The sequence below is a fragment of the Suillus subaureus genome (assembly GCF_016647635.1).
Source record: "Suillus subaureus strain MN1 chromosome Unknown BJ212scaffold_52, whole genome shotgun sequence".
In the NCBI taxonomy this organism is placed as follows: Eukaryota; Fungi; Basidiomycota; class Agaricomycetes; order Boletales; family Suillaceae; genus Suillus; species Suillus subaureus.
The window spans coordinates 82,629-96,393 of NW_024538608.1; the positions used below are offsets into that span (position 1 = coordinate 82,629).

At 47.6% G+C, this 13,765-nt stretch overlaps 5 protein-coding genes across 5 annotated transcripts; 3 read left to right on the plus strand and 2 right to left on the minus strand.

The window, feature by feature from the left end:
• Positions 1 to 63: 63 nt before the first annotated feature.
• Positions 64 to 2,089, plus strand: BJ212DRAFT_1391335 (CDP-alcohol phosphatidyltransferase-domain-containing protein). Its single transcript, XM_041337027.1, has 11 exons — positions 64 to 231; positions 285 to 366; positions 418 to 536; positions 592 to 639; positions 690 to 745; positions 798 to 820; positions 874 to 991; positions 1,044 to 1,127; positions 1,176 to 1,320; positions 1,368 to 1,682; positions 1,735 to 2,089. The coding sequence occupies exons 1-11, from the start codon at positions 167 to 169 to the stop codon at positions 1,952 to 1,954; spliced, it is 1,275 nt and encodes a 424-aa protein (XP_041187288.1). The 5' UTR covers positions 64 to 166; the 3' UTR covers positions 1,955 to 2,089.
• Positions 2,090 to 2,482: 393 nt separating this feature from the next.
• BJ212DRAFT_1303995 (uncharacterized protein) lies at positions 2,483 to 4,082 on the minus strand (the record flags this gene model as incomplete). The annotated part of the gene is made up of 12 exons (XM_041333531.1): positions 2,483 to 2,666; positions 2,730 to 2,755; positions 2,817 to 2,832; positions 2,920 to 2,930; positions 2,972 to 2,988; positions 3,037 to 3,132; positions 3,335 to 3,385; positions 3,444 to 3,582; positions 3,621 to 3,632; positions 3,741 to 3,872; positions 3,925 to 3,988; positions 4,039 to 4,082. 12 exons carry the CDS (start codon positions 4,080 to 4,082, stop codon positions 2,483 to 2,485), a joined length of 792 nt encoding a protein of 263 aa, XP_041187289.1.
• Positions 4,083 to 4,960: 878 nt separating this feature from the next.
• On the plus strand, positions 4,961 to 7,383 carry BJ212DRAFT_1391360 (histidyl-tRNA synthetase). Its single transcript, XM_041337028.1, has 8 exons — positions 4,961 to 5,375; positions 5,437 to 5,781; positions 5,832 to 5,939; positions 5,991 to 6,089; positions 6,138 to 6,231; positions 6,287 to 6,414; positions 6,463 to 6,927; positions 6,977 to 7,383. The coding sequence occupies exons 1-8, from the start codon at positions 5,073 to 5,075 to the stop codon at positions 7,244 to 7,246; spliced, it is 1,812 nt and encodes a 603-aa protein (XP_041187290.1). The 5' UTR covers positions 4,961 to 5,072; the 3' UTR covers positions 7,247 to 7,383.
• BJ212DRAFT_1391367 (uncharacterized protein) lies at positions 7,362 to 8,970 on the plus strand. The gene is made up of 6 exons (XM_041337029.1): positions 7,362 to 7,421; positions 7,765 to 7,954; positions 8,004 to 8,115; positions 8,167 to 8,316; positions 8,369 to 8,435; positions 8,484 to 8,970. The coding sequence occupies exons 1-6, from the start codon at positions 7,412 to 7,414 to the stop codon at positions 8,714 to 8,716; spliced, it is 762 nt and encodes a 253-aa protein (XP_041187291.1). The 5' UTR covers positions 7,362 to 7,411; the 3' UTR covers positions 8,717 to 8,970.
• Positions 8,971 to 11,337: 2,367 nt separating this feature from the next.
• On the minus strand, positions 11,338 to 12,815 carry BJ212DRAFT_1542665 (Alpha/Beta hydrolase protein; the record flags this gene model as incomplete). The annotated part of the gene is made up of 9 exons (XM_041341853.1): positions 11,338 to 11,594; positions 11,651 to 11,794; positions 11,869 to 11,892; positions 11,961 to 12,014; positions 12,065 to 12,124; positions 12,181 to 12,210; positions 12,259 to 12,408; positions 12,464 to 12,633; positions 12,778 to 12,815. The coding sequence occupies 9 exons, from the start codon at positions 12,813 to 12,815 to the stop codon at positions 11,533 to 11,535; spliced, it is 732 nt and encodes a 243-aa protein (XP_041187292.1). The 3' UTR covers positions 11,338 to 11,532.
• Positions 12,816 to 13,765: the final 950 nt, after the last annotated feature.

Below are 13,765 nucleotides of genomic sequence, written 5' to 3' on the forward strand. Positions count from 1 at the left end.
CGGTGGCTGTGCAGGTCGACTTGGCAAATGACGAATAACGAATCAAAAATTTGGAGCATCATCGTATACGTAACATAGCTGCTTCGTTCATGTCTGCTCTGTGCATTTGAAGTTGAAGCTGAAGAACGTTTCCGACGTCCATCTCGCAAAGTTACGACTTTTCTATATGGGTTACCTCTCACAACCAGCGCTCAAAAATCTCAAAAAATATTCCTATAAAGGTGTAGATGAGTGGGTACTATTCAAAGTGTTCCTTTAATGTGATACTGAGCTTTGAAAATAAGATCTTTGGTTTCACATTACCTCCTTACGCCATACTGGAATTGGTTTATCAAGCTCTTCCCACTAACCATTGCTCCAAATACCGTATGTTGTCACTATTTAGCTCTTGGCACCAGTCTAATAAAACTCGCTCAGATAACCTTGCTTGGCCTATGCATCGTCGTTTTTAATGTCGTCACGCTACTATATTATGACCCCCTTTACTTGACAGAGAAGGATGGAGCAACCGGGCCTCCTCAGTGGATATACTTTACGTGCGCGTTCTGTTCTTTGCGTCAAGCTCGCATCATGCTGACCCTCCATTCTTAGATGGGCGGTTGGGTTGTTCATGTACCAAAGTTTGGATGCAGTAGATGGGTGGGTGGATACCTTCACACAAGTCTACATAAATGCTTATCCATGCGCAGGAAGCAGGCACGGAGAACGGGAATGGCCGGTCCTTTGGGAGAAATGTTTGATCATGGTCTGCGTGCGCGTTTCTTGACGTGCTTCGATATTTAACTTTTTTCTTGTAGGTTGCGACGCGCTCAACACTACAGTACGTTGCCTGGACTTCAAGCCATTTCTGGTTTAATCGTTTGTTCTTCTTAGCTTGAGGTCGTTCTTGCGTCGCGTGCACTCAATCTCGGCCGCTCGTGGTGGACTGTTGCATCGCAAATAGCAACCCTTGCCAACTTCTACTTGACCACATGGGAAGAATATCATACTGGTGTGTCTATTGCCATGTACTAGTCATGTTCATCTATTAACTTGAAACCCAGGAATATTGTACCTCGGTCCTTTTTCAGGTCCAGTAGAAGGTATCTTAATGATCGTGACCATCTATGTTATAACGGGAATTTTTGGTAAGAGAAAATTCTTTGACAGAACCTTTGATCTCACTCGCATCGCAGGCCCTACGTTCTGGGACAAGAAACTCTTGACTTTCACCCGTCTAGATAGAATACCCCAAGTTGTTCAGCACGTTCCTAACATTGGCCTTAATGAGTCTTTCATGGTCTTTGGTGCTTTTGGTCTGGCTTTCAATATCTTCTCAAGGTGAATGCACCAGTAATCATCGCGCATATATATTAACGCCTCCTCAGCTACCGCAACGTCATCAAAGCCACCAAATCTGACGGGGAGTCGAGTCTCAAACCTCTCATCTACCTCTTGCCCTTCGTTGTTTCAGCGACCCTCCAGATCTTTTGGTTGCTGAGCCCCTCCTACCATGATTCCGCCATCATTCACTCACCACTCTTCCTACCGTTTCTTTGTGCATGGGGCTTACAGTTTGCTCATCAAGTGGGAAGGATGATCTTGAGCCATATTACACGTTCACCGTTTCCCCTGTGGCACAGCATGTGGTTATGGAGTATTGTCGGGGTGGTCGATGCTCAGCTCCCGTTCCTATTTGACAGGTGAGCATTGAATGTCAATGCACTGATGTTGAGGAAGCTTATTCGAGAATAGACCCTCACTAATACAGTCAACACCAAAGCGAACGGCGGTGTTCATCTACCTGACACTCGCAGTTTCCCTCATCACCTATGCGCGCTTCTGTGCGCTAGTTATTAGGGATATCACGGAGTTTCTCGGTATCGCTTGTTTTACTGTGCGCAAGAAGGATGGGGAGGGCGTGTGGAGGGAGACGCGTGATATCCAGCAGGATGGGTACGTGAAACGGCTTTGATGCGGGTGGTTCAAAATTGGGACAGTACATCCCGGGTTTCTCGTCTAGACTCTGGTGCGGACTGTGCGTAGTATCAATCTAGATTCATGACTTCGTCTACCAAATACCGTTGCTCGAATATGACTGAGTGTGAAATTAACAGTTCAGACACTGTCAACCGGAGGAGTATTCAGTGTGATATACATCAAGCAATGTACTTGGATTCGCTCCTGACCGCCATCTCTACATACATACATATTTCCAGCGGCTACACAACGCAGCGGGGATGCAAAGAAAAATGCAGGCAGGATACAAGGAAAGTACTTAGGTCCATTCCTAACCGCCATCTCTACATGTATATGCGGGACTGCAAAAAAATGTAGTAACAGAAGCGAGCACGAAGGTGTGCGTAACAATCCAATAAACAAGACATACAATCCACACGCTATGATATATGTAGGGGAGCCTTTTAATACAGGACAACGTCCCAAGTATAACATGTTTGATTACCAACAACGATCCAAATTATCTCATATTTCCCAATGCTCACTATTTTTCCCCACTTTCGGGGTGACCCATATCATCTCGACATGGAGAGTCCGCTGCAGCGAATGCTTCGAGCTGCCGGTCCACCTCACGACTGAGATCCCGAGTCGAATAGGTACGCCCTTCTGAACCTCTTAGGTTCAAGACCAGACGCTGACCGGCTACTGAAACTATCGGAGTCGAAAACCTACATGCCAAAAAAATTATCGAATGCCGAGGGTATTTACGAGTAACATGATAACTGACGCACGCTTTAGCGATGAAACATTTTGGATTCTGTGGTTGTTTTGTGTTAGTGAGGGAGAGCGATGGTCCGGTATAGATGAGAAAGACTGACGTCCGCGTATGCAGTCCTAAACATTGTAAGTAAATGGAACGAGTTGAGAGTTGTGCGAGTCTTACCAGCAAGCTGTATTGATTGCATTACATAACATGCTTACCTTTTCTTTTTCTTCAGTAATGTGATGAGTTGTGCAGGTTTTCCTTACTCACAATGAAAAATACGATTGCTATGTAATTGTAAGTTGCAGATGAAAGTCTCCAGAGGGAATGCTCACCGTCTCGAAAGAGTATATGGAGGAGGTCAGAAGGGTAGAGAGACTGGAATTCCCTAGAGTATATCCGGAGACATCGCATTGTCGAGACAAAGAGTACTGTATCAAGAATGAAGCTTGATGGTCTTCAGCATGCATGAACACAGAAACAGAGTATCCTCACCCTCCACAACAGATCAACCACTAGCGTTGTAATACCGTCAATGAGATGTCCATCAAATATATGGCTGTCAACTAACTATATAACCTTTGAAGCAACGGACTATTAGGAGGCAGGAGGGACGGGATGACAATTACATACTTGGCGCTGTCCCGATGCAAATATGGGTCACGTCGAGCTGCGCAAATTGAACTACCAGAGAGCAATCATTTTGCGAAAAACAGAATGAAAAGGCGGCGAGGCGGCCTACTGGGAATGGTTGCACCATACATTGCTGTGCCCGTCAGTACAAGGATGTAGAAGGCGTAACTCCAGATGAGGATTTTTGCCACGCGTTTCTGGGTCCCCAGATGGCCCACGTACGCATGAGAACAATTACTGAGTAAAAACTTTCAACAACGGAGCTGTTGTCAACAAGACAACGCACTATGAATCGACTCTGTAGATAGAGCCATGAAACAAGAGGTGAACAATGCGAAGCACTGGCAGAACTAGCATGTTCGAACACGTCACTCAACGGATGTCTAATCGTGAAACTGCAGCATACCACTTGAGAACCATGCGAGAGGAGACCGGCCTCTTCTAGCCGGATGAATGTCTGCCCAATAAGGTTTCCATACCGGTTGATGAGGAACATGACTTTCACGATGGTCCAGGGACGGTTCCAGATGTAACAAACCTGTAACTAAGGGTGCGTTTCCAACATCACGCATACCAACGAACGAACTCACTTCATCTTTGAGAGTTAGAAAATAGTCGTAGACAAGCAACGTGTGGCCAGTTGTACAGAACATTCTAGGCCACGGGGTAAGAAGATAAGGATGTTGCATGTTAGGTAGACTTACTTCCGCACCCAGACGTCTTGCATAAATTCAGGGGAAGGAGCCATAGGTGGATGAGCACCGAACAGTATCCCAGCAGGACAAATCTAACGACAACGGACTGGTGATGTCAACAACTCGGTTCCAAGACAGAAGAGCTGTGCTTTTATAGGGTAACATAGACACCAGCATTCTGCCTTGACTGACAGTGACAATAACGTAATAGATATGAAGGTGGCGAGAGTGGGCGCTGAGACTCCAGTCACCGCAATTGTCATCGTCGCCAGGGATGCATGAGGGTCGCCCTGAAGACGTTAAGACAAGCCAGCTTGAGCCGGGGTCCGGTATTGGGTATCTTGCTTACGGTAATGCTCAAATTGGCGTACACTTCAACTGTGAGGTTGCATTCGGAGTGCATCATGCCCATTAAACGACTAAATGTTAGCACTGGGTATACTCAGGATATACAAGACAAACTACGCAAGGGAATTCAACGAGTAACAGCTGAACATAATGATGGCGAGCTTGACTGCAATATTGAATGCCCGAGCGCTAGCGAATCTTCTTTATATCCATGCGGTATGTCAGCAGACACTGCGCTTGTAAGAGATCATTCCTCTGATGTGACTTGCGTATTATAATGCAGCAGCTCACCTAAGGGGTCTCTGTTCGCAAACGACTGTAATTCCAGACTCGTATTAATGAATAGGTGTGGCTCGGATAGCCAACTAGATAGACCGTATTGCAGAAAAGAACTTCCTGCACTATTAAGTTGGTGTTAGTATTTCACTGACAGGGCATTACGCAGCAGCATGCAATCCTTGCCATGAGTGTGGGTTTGTCTAGTGCTAGCGGGCAAGCACAAGGGAAGCTCGCCATCTCCTGAGCCAGGTTGTAGTGAACTTCCCTTGTGCCCTCATGCTGCACTAGTGCTGGTAGGGAACAAGTTCAAGTTGAAGCCAAGTGATAACGTACCCCGAAAGTAACCCTGGCTTAGCAGCTGAACGGAGTTTCCGGGTCTTGTTCGAGTCACGTCTAATCTTATTTTTATCTTTTCTATGTTCTCTAGTCGAGCTTTCTGTAGATCATATCGATTGACCGCCAACTTTCGCACTCTGATACCAAAATCCATTGGGACGCGTACAATGACCACTGAAGCTTCAGATTCGCTCACTGCTGAAATTGCACAGGCAACAAGTGCACTGAACGATCTCCGACTACAAAATGCCGATGCGTCCAGTATAGACGCTGCCAAGAAGAGACTTGGTGAATTGAAGAAAACAATGGCTGCGATGAACAGCGCAGGCGGGAGCAAGGACGCAGGGAAGAAGAAGGAGCGACTACTCCTCAAAACCGCAAAGGTATGTTTGAGTGTGCACCGCGATCATACACCTCTGAAAGGTACTCAAGTAGGCTGCATAGGGCACGCGTGATTACGGCGCAGCGGAGATGTTTTGCCGGGAACATGTTGAGCGTATCGTTAAGGATGTGTTCACATCCTACGGTGGGAGCGCCCTCGACACACCTGTGTTTGAGCGCAAGGACGTGCTTGCCGGAAAGTACGGCGAGGACCAGAAGCTCATTTTTGACTTGATGGACCAGGGGGGTGAACAGCTTGCGCTTCGGTACGATCACACTGTTCCTTTGGCACGGTATCTAGCTATGGCTGGCGCTACGGTCCAAGCGAAGATTTGGCAAGTCGGCAAGGTCTATCGGAGAGACAACCCTGTGATGTCGAAAGGCCGGATGCGTGAGTTCTCACAAGCAGTACGCGTTTTATCACTTTTGCCTGTGGTATTTTGCATAACTTGTTGCAGGATTTGGATATTACAGGTGCATGGGACCCAATGATCCCAGATGCTGAGATCATCAGCCTGCTATGCACTATCTTGACGAGATTGGATGTTGGAGAATTTACAGTCAAGGTAAAGTTGTTTAAACAAGGGCTGGATTTTTCCTGATGCCTTCCAACCTAGCTGAATCACCGCAAAATCCTTGATGGGATCTTCGAGGTCTGTGGTGTGCCACAGGACAAGATTCGATCGATATCATCGGCTGTAGACAAGTTGGACAAGGTTGGTTGATAGAGATGCATTCCCGATGCTGGTTCTAATTGCGTACAGCTCCCCTGGCTAGAAGTGAAGAAAGAAATGACAGAAGAGAAGGGACTTTCTTCAGATGTCGCTGATAAGATCGGAGAGTATGTCAAGCACAAAGGTAGGCAGCCTTGATTTTATGCAGAGCTAACTATCTCATCTCTTTCGCCATACAGGTGGCCCGTCGCTGCTCGATCTTTTGAAAGCAGATGCTACTCTCATGGCAAACCCGAGCGCCAAGCAGGGCATTTCAGACATGGATATTCTTTTTACTCTCCTGCGAGCTTACAAAGTACTCGACAAAGTGAGCTCGCTTCTTGTGAATCAGAACATGATATTCACGTATGGATAGATCTCATTCGACATGTCTCTCGCCCGTGGTCTAGACTATTACACAGGCATCATCTATGAAGCCATTGTCGAAGCATCAGCACCACCAGCTTTTACCGCAGACGTAACAGAATCCCCAGCCCCCTCAAAACTAAAGCCTTCGAAAAAAGCCAAAACTGATGATGGCGAAGAGGATGAACTGGACGAATCGCAGGTTGGCGTCGGGTCCATCGCTGCCGGTGGCCGGTACGACAACCTGGTCGGTATGTTCACTGCCGCTGCCGCTGCTGAAGGGAAGAAGGCACCAGGGCTACCGTGTATTGGGGTCAGCATCGGTCTTGACCGGATCTTTGCGATCGTGTGGCCGAAGTGGGTGGAGAAGGGGATGCGGAGTAAGGAAACGATGGTGTATGTGTTGGCTGCTGGTGATGGCTTGTTGGAAGAGCGGATTGCACTTGTGCAGGAACTCAGGGAAGCAGGCATAAAGGTTAGTCGGGTTATCGTTCTCCAGTTCATGTGTTGACTCGTCTTTTCAGACCGACTTCCTCGCAAAGAAGAAGCCGAAGCTCACTGCGCAGTTCATGGCTGGTGAAAGGGACGAAGTTCCTTTTGCTGTGATTTTAGGCGGTGATGAACTCAAGGAAGGTTTGGTGACTATCAAAGAGCAAAAGTGGGAATTCGTGGATGGGAAGAAGACAAAGGTCCAATCGGCAGATCAAGGCATGAAGGTGCGGCGGGACGAACTGATCAGTTGGATCAAGCAAACACCTACATATCAAGGCTGGTCAAGCGGTCGACTTATCTAGGAGGAATATTTCACAATACCTTGTAATGCATAGATTAGAAGCCTGGTGGCGCAACATTGTGTGCCCATGTTTGTCCTGTCAATTCTTTGTCACGTATGAAGTTTCCACTTTTTCCTCTCTCTTTTCTCAACCATCACTCCGACAATATCGACAAGGACAGCAACAATGGATGACGGTACGTTTTCAGCATCAGCCCCGACGACGACAGCCAGTTCTGCATTCAATATTTTCTTCTGTTCCGGCACAACCGCCTCGTACATACCAGCACTATTTTTCTCATCCCGTTCTCCACCAAATATCGGCTCAAGGCCGATAACGACCTATCTAAAAAAACTGATGCGCAACTCGAGTAAACCGAGCTCTCTCGACTTCTCATACGTAGTGCGCCCTCAGTAGTTCATTCGCGTGCACTATGACGCGTGCGCGCGACACAGTATAATCGCCCATTCCTCCTGCCCCATTCTACCCACCGCCATGAATCGACATTGATCTTGTTTTCACCCTTTCCGCCCATTCAGCCTGGCAATCACAAGATATTGCACCTTCTGGGATCAGCATTCCCACGCACGAGGCCAATATGAATGGCGGACCTGCTGGTAGGGAGGAGCAGAACTGGAATGGCAATGCTCGCTCACCTGGTAGAGACCGTGGGGGCGAACCTCCCAGGCGCTCTAGCCGCAGCCGGAGTCCCGTACGGGACAATAGAGGGTGAGTGGCGTTAGAGTTTTGTTACATCTGATACTGACACTATTCGTAGCCGGGGGGGTGACAGCGGTGGTCACAACCCTGGAAACAATCTTCACGTCTCAAACTTGAGTCACCGTGTTGATACGCGTGACCTTGAAGCGGCGTTTGCTAAAATTGGCCGTGTACGTGTCTTCCTGTGATTTTATTTCCTGCTGCTGATCCAATAGAAATAGGTCAAAAAGGCTTCGGTCATGTATGACCCGCATACCCGCGAGTCTCGTGGGTTCGGGTTTGTTACCATGGAGACTTCTGAGGAGGCAGACGCTGCTATCACCGCGCTCAATGCGACTGAAATCATGGGCAAGGTTTGCACCGTGGAAAGAGTATACTCGCATGTTTTTGGATTTTGCCAACGTTTGTTAATTTTGCATTTAGGCCCGCCGTGGACGTGCGCGTACACCCACCCCTGGAAGGTACTACGGTCCTCCCAAGCGTCATGACAGTAAGTATTGTCGGAGTATTATTTGGTTCTTGCTGAGCTCTCGAATAGATGAGCGCCCGTATGACCCGCGCCCGTACGACAGTCGTTATTCCCGTGACTATGATGATCGTCGCCGTGGAGGTCGTCCTGATGATTACCGAGGAGGAGGTGGTGGTGGTGGCGGCGGCGGCGGCAGGGACTACGACCGCAGTGGCTATCGCGACTATGACCGAGGATACGGTGGTAGCCGCGGCGGTCGCGACTATGATCCTCGTGGCCACGACTACGATAGGAGATACTAAATGTGCCCGCCCTCGACAGGGATCATCTCGCGTTATGTTTTGCTTTCGTTAATATGTATTCCATAAGTAACTCTGGTGAATACAGCCTGTTGCATCATGGACCATGAATGCAATGTTTGGATTCAATCGTTCGCCTTGGTCTCGAGCTTTCTCACTCTACATATATTGACATCGTTGGACTGCTTTTGTATATTGGACTAAGTAATGCAGGATGCTGCAATGCAAGGCTTGCATAAGTTGAATGAGCACTGGGGCTTGTCTCCTTAGTCTCCTCAGATAACGTCCCATAATTGAGATATCATCACAGTCAGCAGCGAAATGATTACTTTCAAACTTGAAGTCTTCATGACAGTCACAGTTTTTCATTCGAAGTGTATGTGATTTAGCGGCTACTACCTCGCGCGTACGGATATGTGAGTACGCGCTGATCGACTCGTTCCCACTTCTGATGAGTCTGATGGGACTGTGGCAGTGAGAGAACTTGGATTCGGCGTGCTGCATAGGTTGCACGCTGGTATCATGACAGACTGGGAATGCCTCCGCGATGATGCTTTACCTATTCCACCAGGCTGGCATGAGAAGTAAAAGTGGGATGCCATTAGCTAGAAGTTCTGGTCGGTCCTATGGGTCACTGTTGACAGGGGGGTCTGGAATGACGTTGAGGACAAATTTGTCTCCCTGGAATGTGCCACGATTACTTCTCGTTTGTCACTATGCTACTTGCCACCGATGGGGAATCGAACTTGAAATTTGACGTCGCCTTCCCAGGTTATTCAAGAATGTAGGGTGAATTGTCCACCAGAAGCTGGTATCCGGTATCATAGTATAATCATGAATGGTGTCGTAGGCTTGTCAACGCGTCTTTCGTTTGAATAGGATGCTGGAGAGGAGTCGGTGAATGTTACGAGATCCACGGAAATGAACAATGTGAAGAGGAGAAGCTGGGCAATATGTTCAACAAGGGCTTTGATTGGTGGCTGCGGCAGAGACGAAGGTAGGGATTTATTGTGGTCTTTGATCGAGCAGGTGAAGTAAACATTGTCAACAGTGCGCTATACTAATCAACGGCTCGCCTCATTAGACAGACCGGTCATGAGTCTGTTGATTGCAGTGAACGAAGGGTGAGGCTATCCTAACATCTACCAGGTTCAGGGGGAGTGAGTTGGCCGGGGGGCTCCATGTCCGTCCGTTGGTGGGTGTAGAAACCCAGATTTGTAACGAAGAGCGAATGTCTGCTGGTGAAAAACGTTGCCGGCGACACTCCAGCTGTCAACCTCACAGAACCCCTTCCTTGACGTGATCCGTAAAACAGGTCAACTTGTACAGTCCTTTTTATCAGTTCCGTGCCTTCTTGCGCAACACGTTGTCTGACAGCAGCGCCAAGGGCCGTAGGGTTCAGGCAGTGCTTCGTCATATGCGAATTCTTGCGAAAGTGTGGAATGCCCGAGCCTTCACTTCAGTTGTTCGATCAATATATTGTCACAAGGAAGGTCAGTTTAAGCAACATAGCCTTAGACGATTATGTGCTGAAGTTGATCGTCAGGACGGCCCACTTGATGCAACATTATGAAAGAATAATCATTTGGATGCCGCCAGTAGTATTGCAGGTATCGGTCTGGTTCTGACATGGTGTTTCAAGAATCGGCAACGTATGTGATCGACACGCAGCCTGTTTGTACATGTATTTATCTATGTTTGTATGCGACTGACCCTTGTGCGTAGCTCTATCCCTATGAGAATGGCATATACATTGAGCTTTCAAAGTTCTGGGTTCAAACGTTCAAGGTGCGTCCAGCTTCCACATTCTCAGCTACTACTTCCAGATCAACCAATTCTCTCCGCCCCGCTCCTTAGCACCTCTCTCCCCGCCTCTTCTGCCAGCTATCGAAGGTCCAGCACGGCACTCCTCAGTGTTTCCATTGTGACCATGAGGCTAGTAGGCCCTGCAGTTTAGTTGCAAGATCGAGTGGAAGGCTCCTTATGTGAAGGCGCAGGTGGTATACAGGCGTTTGGATTGCTCCCTACGCGTTTTCGTGTATGTGCTCCTTCAACCATGATGCCGAGTCCCATAAAGCTAATTTCGTGGTACTCTTTCTACCGTACAAGTGCTAGTGGCTATAATGCTCTCAACGTATCCCACCCATTCGTCATCCAAATCACAATGAAGATCCAATCGCGTCACCTCCCTCGGAGGGAAGGGTCGACTAGCAGGGAACCTTGAAGCAATTTAGAATCTCATAGGTGTGTTGTAGGTCTCATTATTTCATTTGTGCTTCGTTTATCTCCCATTGCCCCACTCTGGCGCTTAATTACGACCTGCCCTCACCCCACCTCATCCACCAATCAACTCATACTTCATTTGTACCAACGCTCACCATCTTTCCTTTTGGCTGCAGGTCCTGCGTCTAATATTTCTGTCTGCCATTATTTGCTCTGGGCGTTGGTTCCATGATGGGATAATCCTTATCCGAAAAGGCGATAGCGGAGAGGTGGAGGTGGACCCAATTAACACAAACTAGGACATGATGTATGCCCTTACATGGTGACAGAATTGTATTAGCTTTGTTCAGAGCCGCCTTCGTTAATTACAATCTCACTTATCTATTCATACAAGATCACTCTCGTCTACTGTAACTCACGCGTCGCAAATACGTGCTTGAACGTCAGACGTTTGCCAGGACCATGTCTAGTGCAATCAGGCACACCATAAGGAAAATTTGAGGGAACCCAAGGCCTCGCCAAGAGACAGACAGATAATACTACATGCATGACAACCCATTAAGCTGTCGATCAAAAACTGCCCCCGTCATAACAAACTAGGCCGCAAACCGATCAAACCACTGTATGACCCCTCTAGCGCTTTCTTCCTTTGCCCAGCCTGTATTCAGTACTTGGTCAATATCGATATTCAAGAAATTAGACCGGGTTACTCACGCTCCATCTCAATGTCAGGATCACCTCGTACAGCAAACCCATGCTTGACGCCTGAAAAAACCTGTAAATAATACGTGGATTTACGGCCGACCATGATGTCTTCTGCTCGTCTACGAGAGGCGAGAGGGAATAAGTCGTCATCCTCTAGTATGGGAATAGGGTTACGAATCAAAGTGTTACTTAGTAGCACGAACATGAGGGAAGAAAAGGAGATTTACCTGCGCAGGAGAGAAGGAGAGGTCCTGCAGTGATACAATGATTGGTGGTTAGTTTTAGCAGCGTAATAATGACTCGAGCACGAGAAACATACCGTCAAGTCTCTCAAAATGGCCTTCATCGATGAATGTGGGGTGAACCAGAGCTCCTAGAGTCTTCTTATGGGTATCCCTCTTTGGGAACGGTCGAATGACGTACCGGCAACTGCAGATCCATCAGAACACAGGTCCATGACGAACGGTGCTCCGAAGCAGTAACCTGATCACCAGCCCGAAATTTAGTTTTTTTTTGGCGTTGCTTGTATATTGACGTACCAACAGCACAGTACTTGGTGTTCTCAGTCCCTACGTAAAGCATGAATATATTGTGCGAGGTTGGAACAAGACATGCACCATATTTTGCTTTCACACTCTCTAGCCAAGCGGGGAACGCGTCAACAGCAGGTTTCAATGCATTCGCAAGCCACATCTGCAAATCGCGTCCAGGCGGGTGGTTTGGCACCGCATCGCCGAAGAAGTAATCTGGTCCAAGGACAAGATAGCCTAGTCCGGTCTATATTAGTTTCGATAATGTATAAGTAGACAAAACGAGACGCACCGCAAGACGCGAAATGATCTTGAATCAACTGATTGTTAATGAACAGGGATCCCCAGATGTCTGACAGGTACAGGATCACTTTCTGTGTTGTAGCAGAAGCAGGAGGATCGGATATATATGTTTGGATCCCACCAAGGTCCTCGATGCGGCCGACAGGCGTGCCCTGTGTGCTTTATACCGGAGAAGCAGCAACTACCAGGAGCGGAGGCGAGTGTGGGGGACATTGTTGTGATTGTGCGTGAGGGTGATAAGTTGCATCCACCTATTACTATGCAGCAAGCGTGCGAGCTTTGTTACATGTTCGGGACTATGACCTATCAATGACATATGATAGTGACTTGGCATTGACCATCGACCGCATCTACGCCGAAAACTTGGTTACCGGACGATCGAGTATGGGGACAAGCTATATCATTGTAGATAACCCACAGCACGCCACTTCTACAGGAACAAGCAGCCATTTCACCTGATAACGGGATTTATAACGGAGCTTCAAGTGAACCATTCCACGTTGGCACTTCACCCTATCAGGAGAGAGGTTCTGTAAAGATTCAGAAAATGCGGCGAATACTGACTTTGATGTGCTCGACTTCTAGATCTCTACTGGTCCCAAAGATAGCCTTGTAAAACACTGTAGATTATTTGTACGTCGCCGTATTTTCCACGAGGACTCGAACAAGTATCTTTTCCAAGGACTGGTATGGGCGAAGAGCACTTGAAAAGAGTATTATCGTGAATCAGTGAGTGGCCTGGTTTGATTTCTTAGATATCAATGTTGACTCGGATGCAGGCTAGGGAAACGAGGAGAGAGGGAAGTCGTGAGCTGGTTTGATCGGTTTATCGTCTAGGTTCGTTATAATGATTAAGAGAAGCAGGATTGATGAGTTCTCATGCACATGTCTTGGTTGCATCTTTTGGTTATCCAGTGAAATTGCGAATTGGAGAAATCTTCCCGTGCGGCCCGTGGGATTAAGGCTGAGTACTTGAGTTATCAAATCAAAGCAAAACAATTCGTAGTCCACGGTCGGTCGTGATCTCGGTGATTGACTCTTGATCATGGGTCATTATCTGCAGATTGCATTTTTTGTTGCGCCGCATTGTTGGCTTCTGGGAGCTAAAAAGGTGACAATGAGCACCTGGTTACGTTTGTGGTTGTGTTTGTTCGCAGCAGAAAATCCATTCTTCCAGATCAGTATCATCCATCATGTTTCAAGAACTACCCTTAACAGTGCCCAAAACCTTGTATAGCAGATACGTGCTTGGGCTGCGGGGAAGCAGTACTGAAAGATGTTTATTCGCTTG

Bases quoted from the DNA above. Each gene is read 5' to 3' on its own strand.
- BJ212DRAFT_1391367 (XM_041337029.1), top strand. The intron at 7,955-8,003 runs GTGAGTGGCGTT...CACTATTCGTAG, and splicing joins CCCGTACGGGACAATAGAGG to CCGGGGGGGTGACAGCGGTG. The intron at 8,436-8,483 runs GTAAGTATTGTC...GCTCTCGAATAG, and splicing joins TCCTCCCAAGCGTCATGACA to ATGAGCGCCCGTATGACCCG.
- BJ212DRAFT_1391360 (XM_041337028.1), top strand. From the start codon at position 5,073: ATGTTCTCTAGTCGAGCTTTCTGTAGATCATATCGATTGACCGCCAAC. The intron at 6,090-6,137 runs GTTGGTTGATAG...AATTGCGTACAG, and splicing joins CTGTAGACAAGTTGGACAAG to CTCCCCTGGCTAGAAGTGAA. The intron at 6,928-6,976 runs GTTAGTCGGGTT...TCGTCTTTTCAG, and splicing joins TCAGGGAAGCAGGCATAAAG to ACCGACTTCCTCGCAAAGAA.
- BJ212DRAFT_1391335 (XM_041337027.1), top strand. From the start codon at position 167: ATGGGTTACCTCTCACAACCAGCGCTCAAAAATCTCAAAAAATATTCC. The intron at 1,128-1,175 runs GTAAGAGAAAAT...CTCGCATCGCAG, and splicing joins TGTTATAACGGGAATTTTTG to GCCCTACGTTCTGGGACAAG. The intron at 1,683-1,734 runs GTGAGCATTGAA...ATTCGAGAATAG, and splicing joins CTCCCGTTCCTATTTGACAG to ACCCTCACTAATACAGTCAA.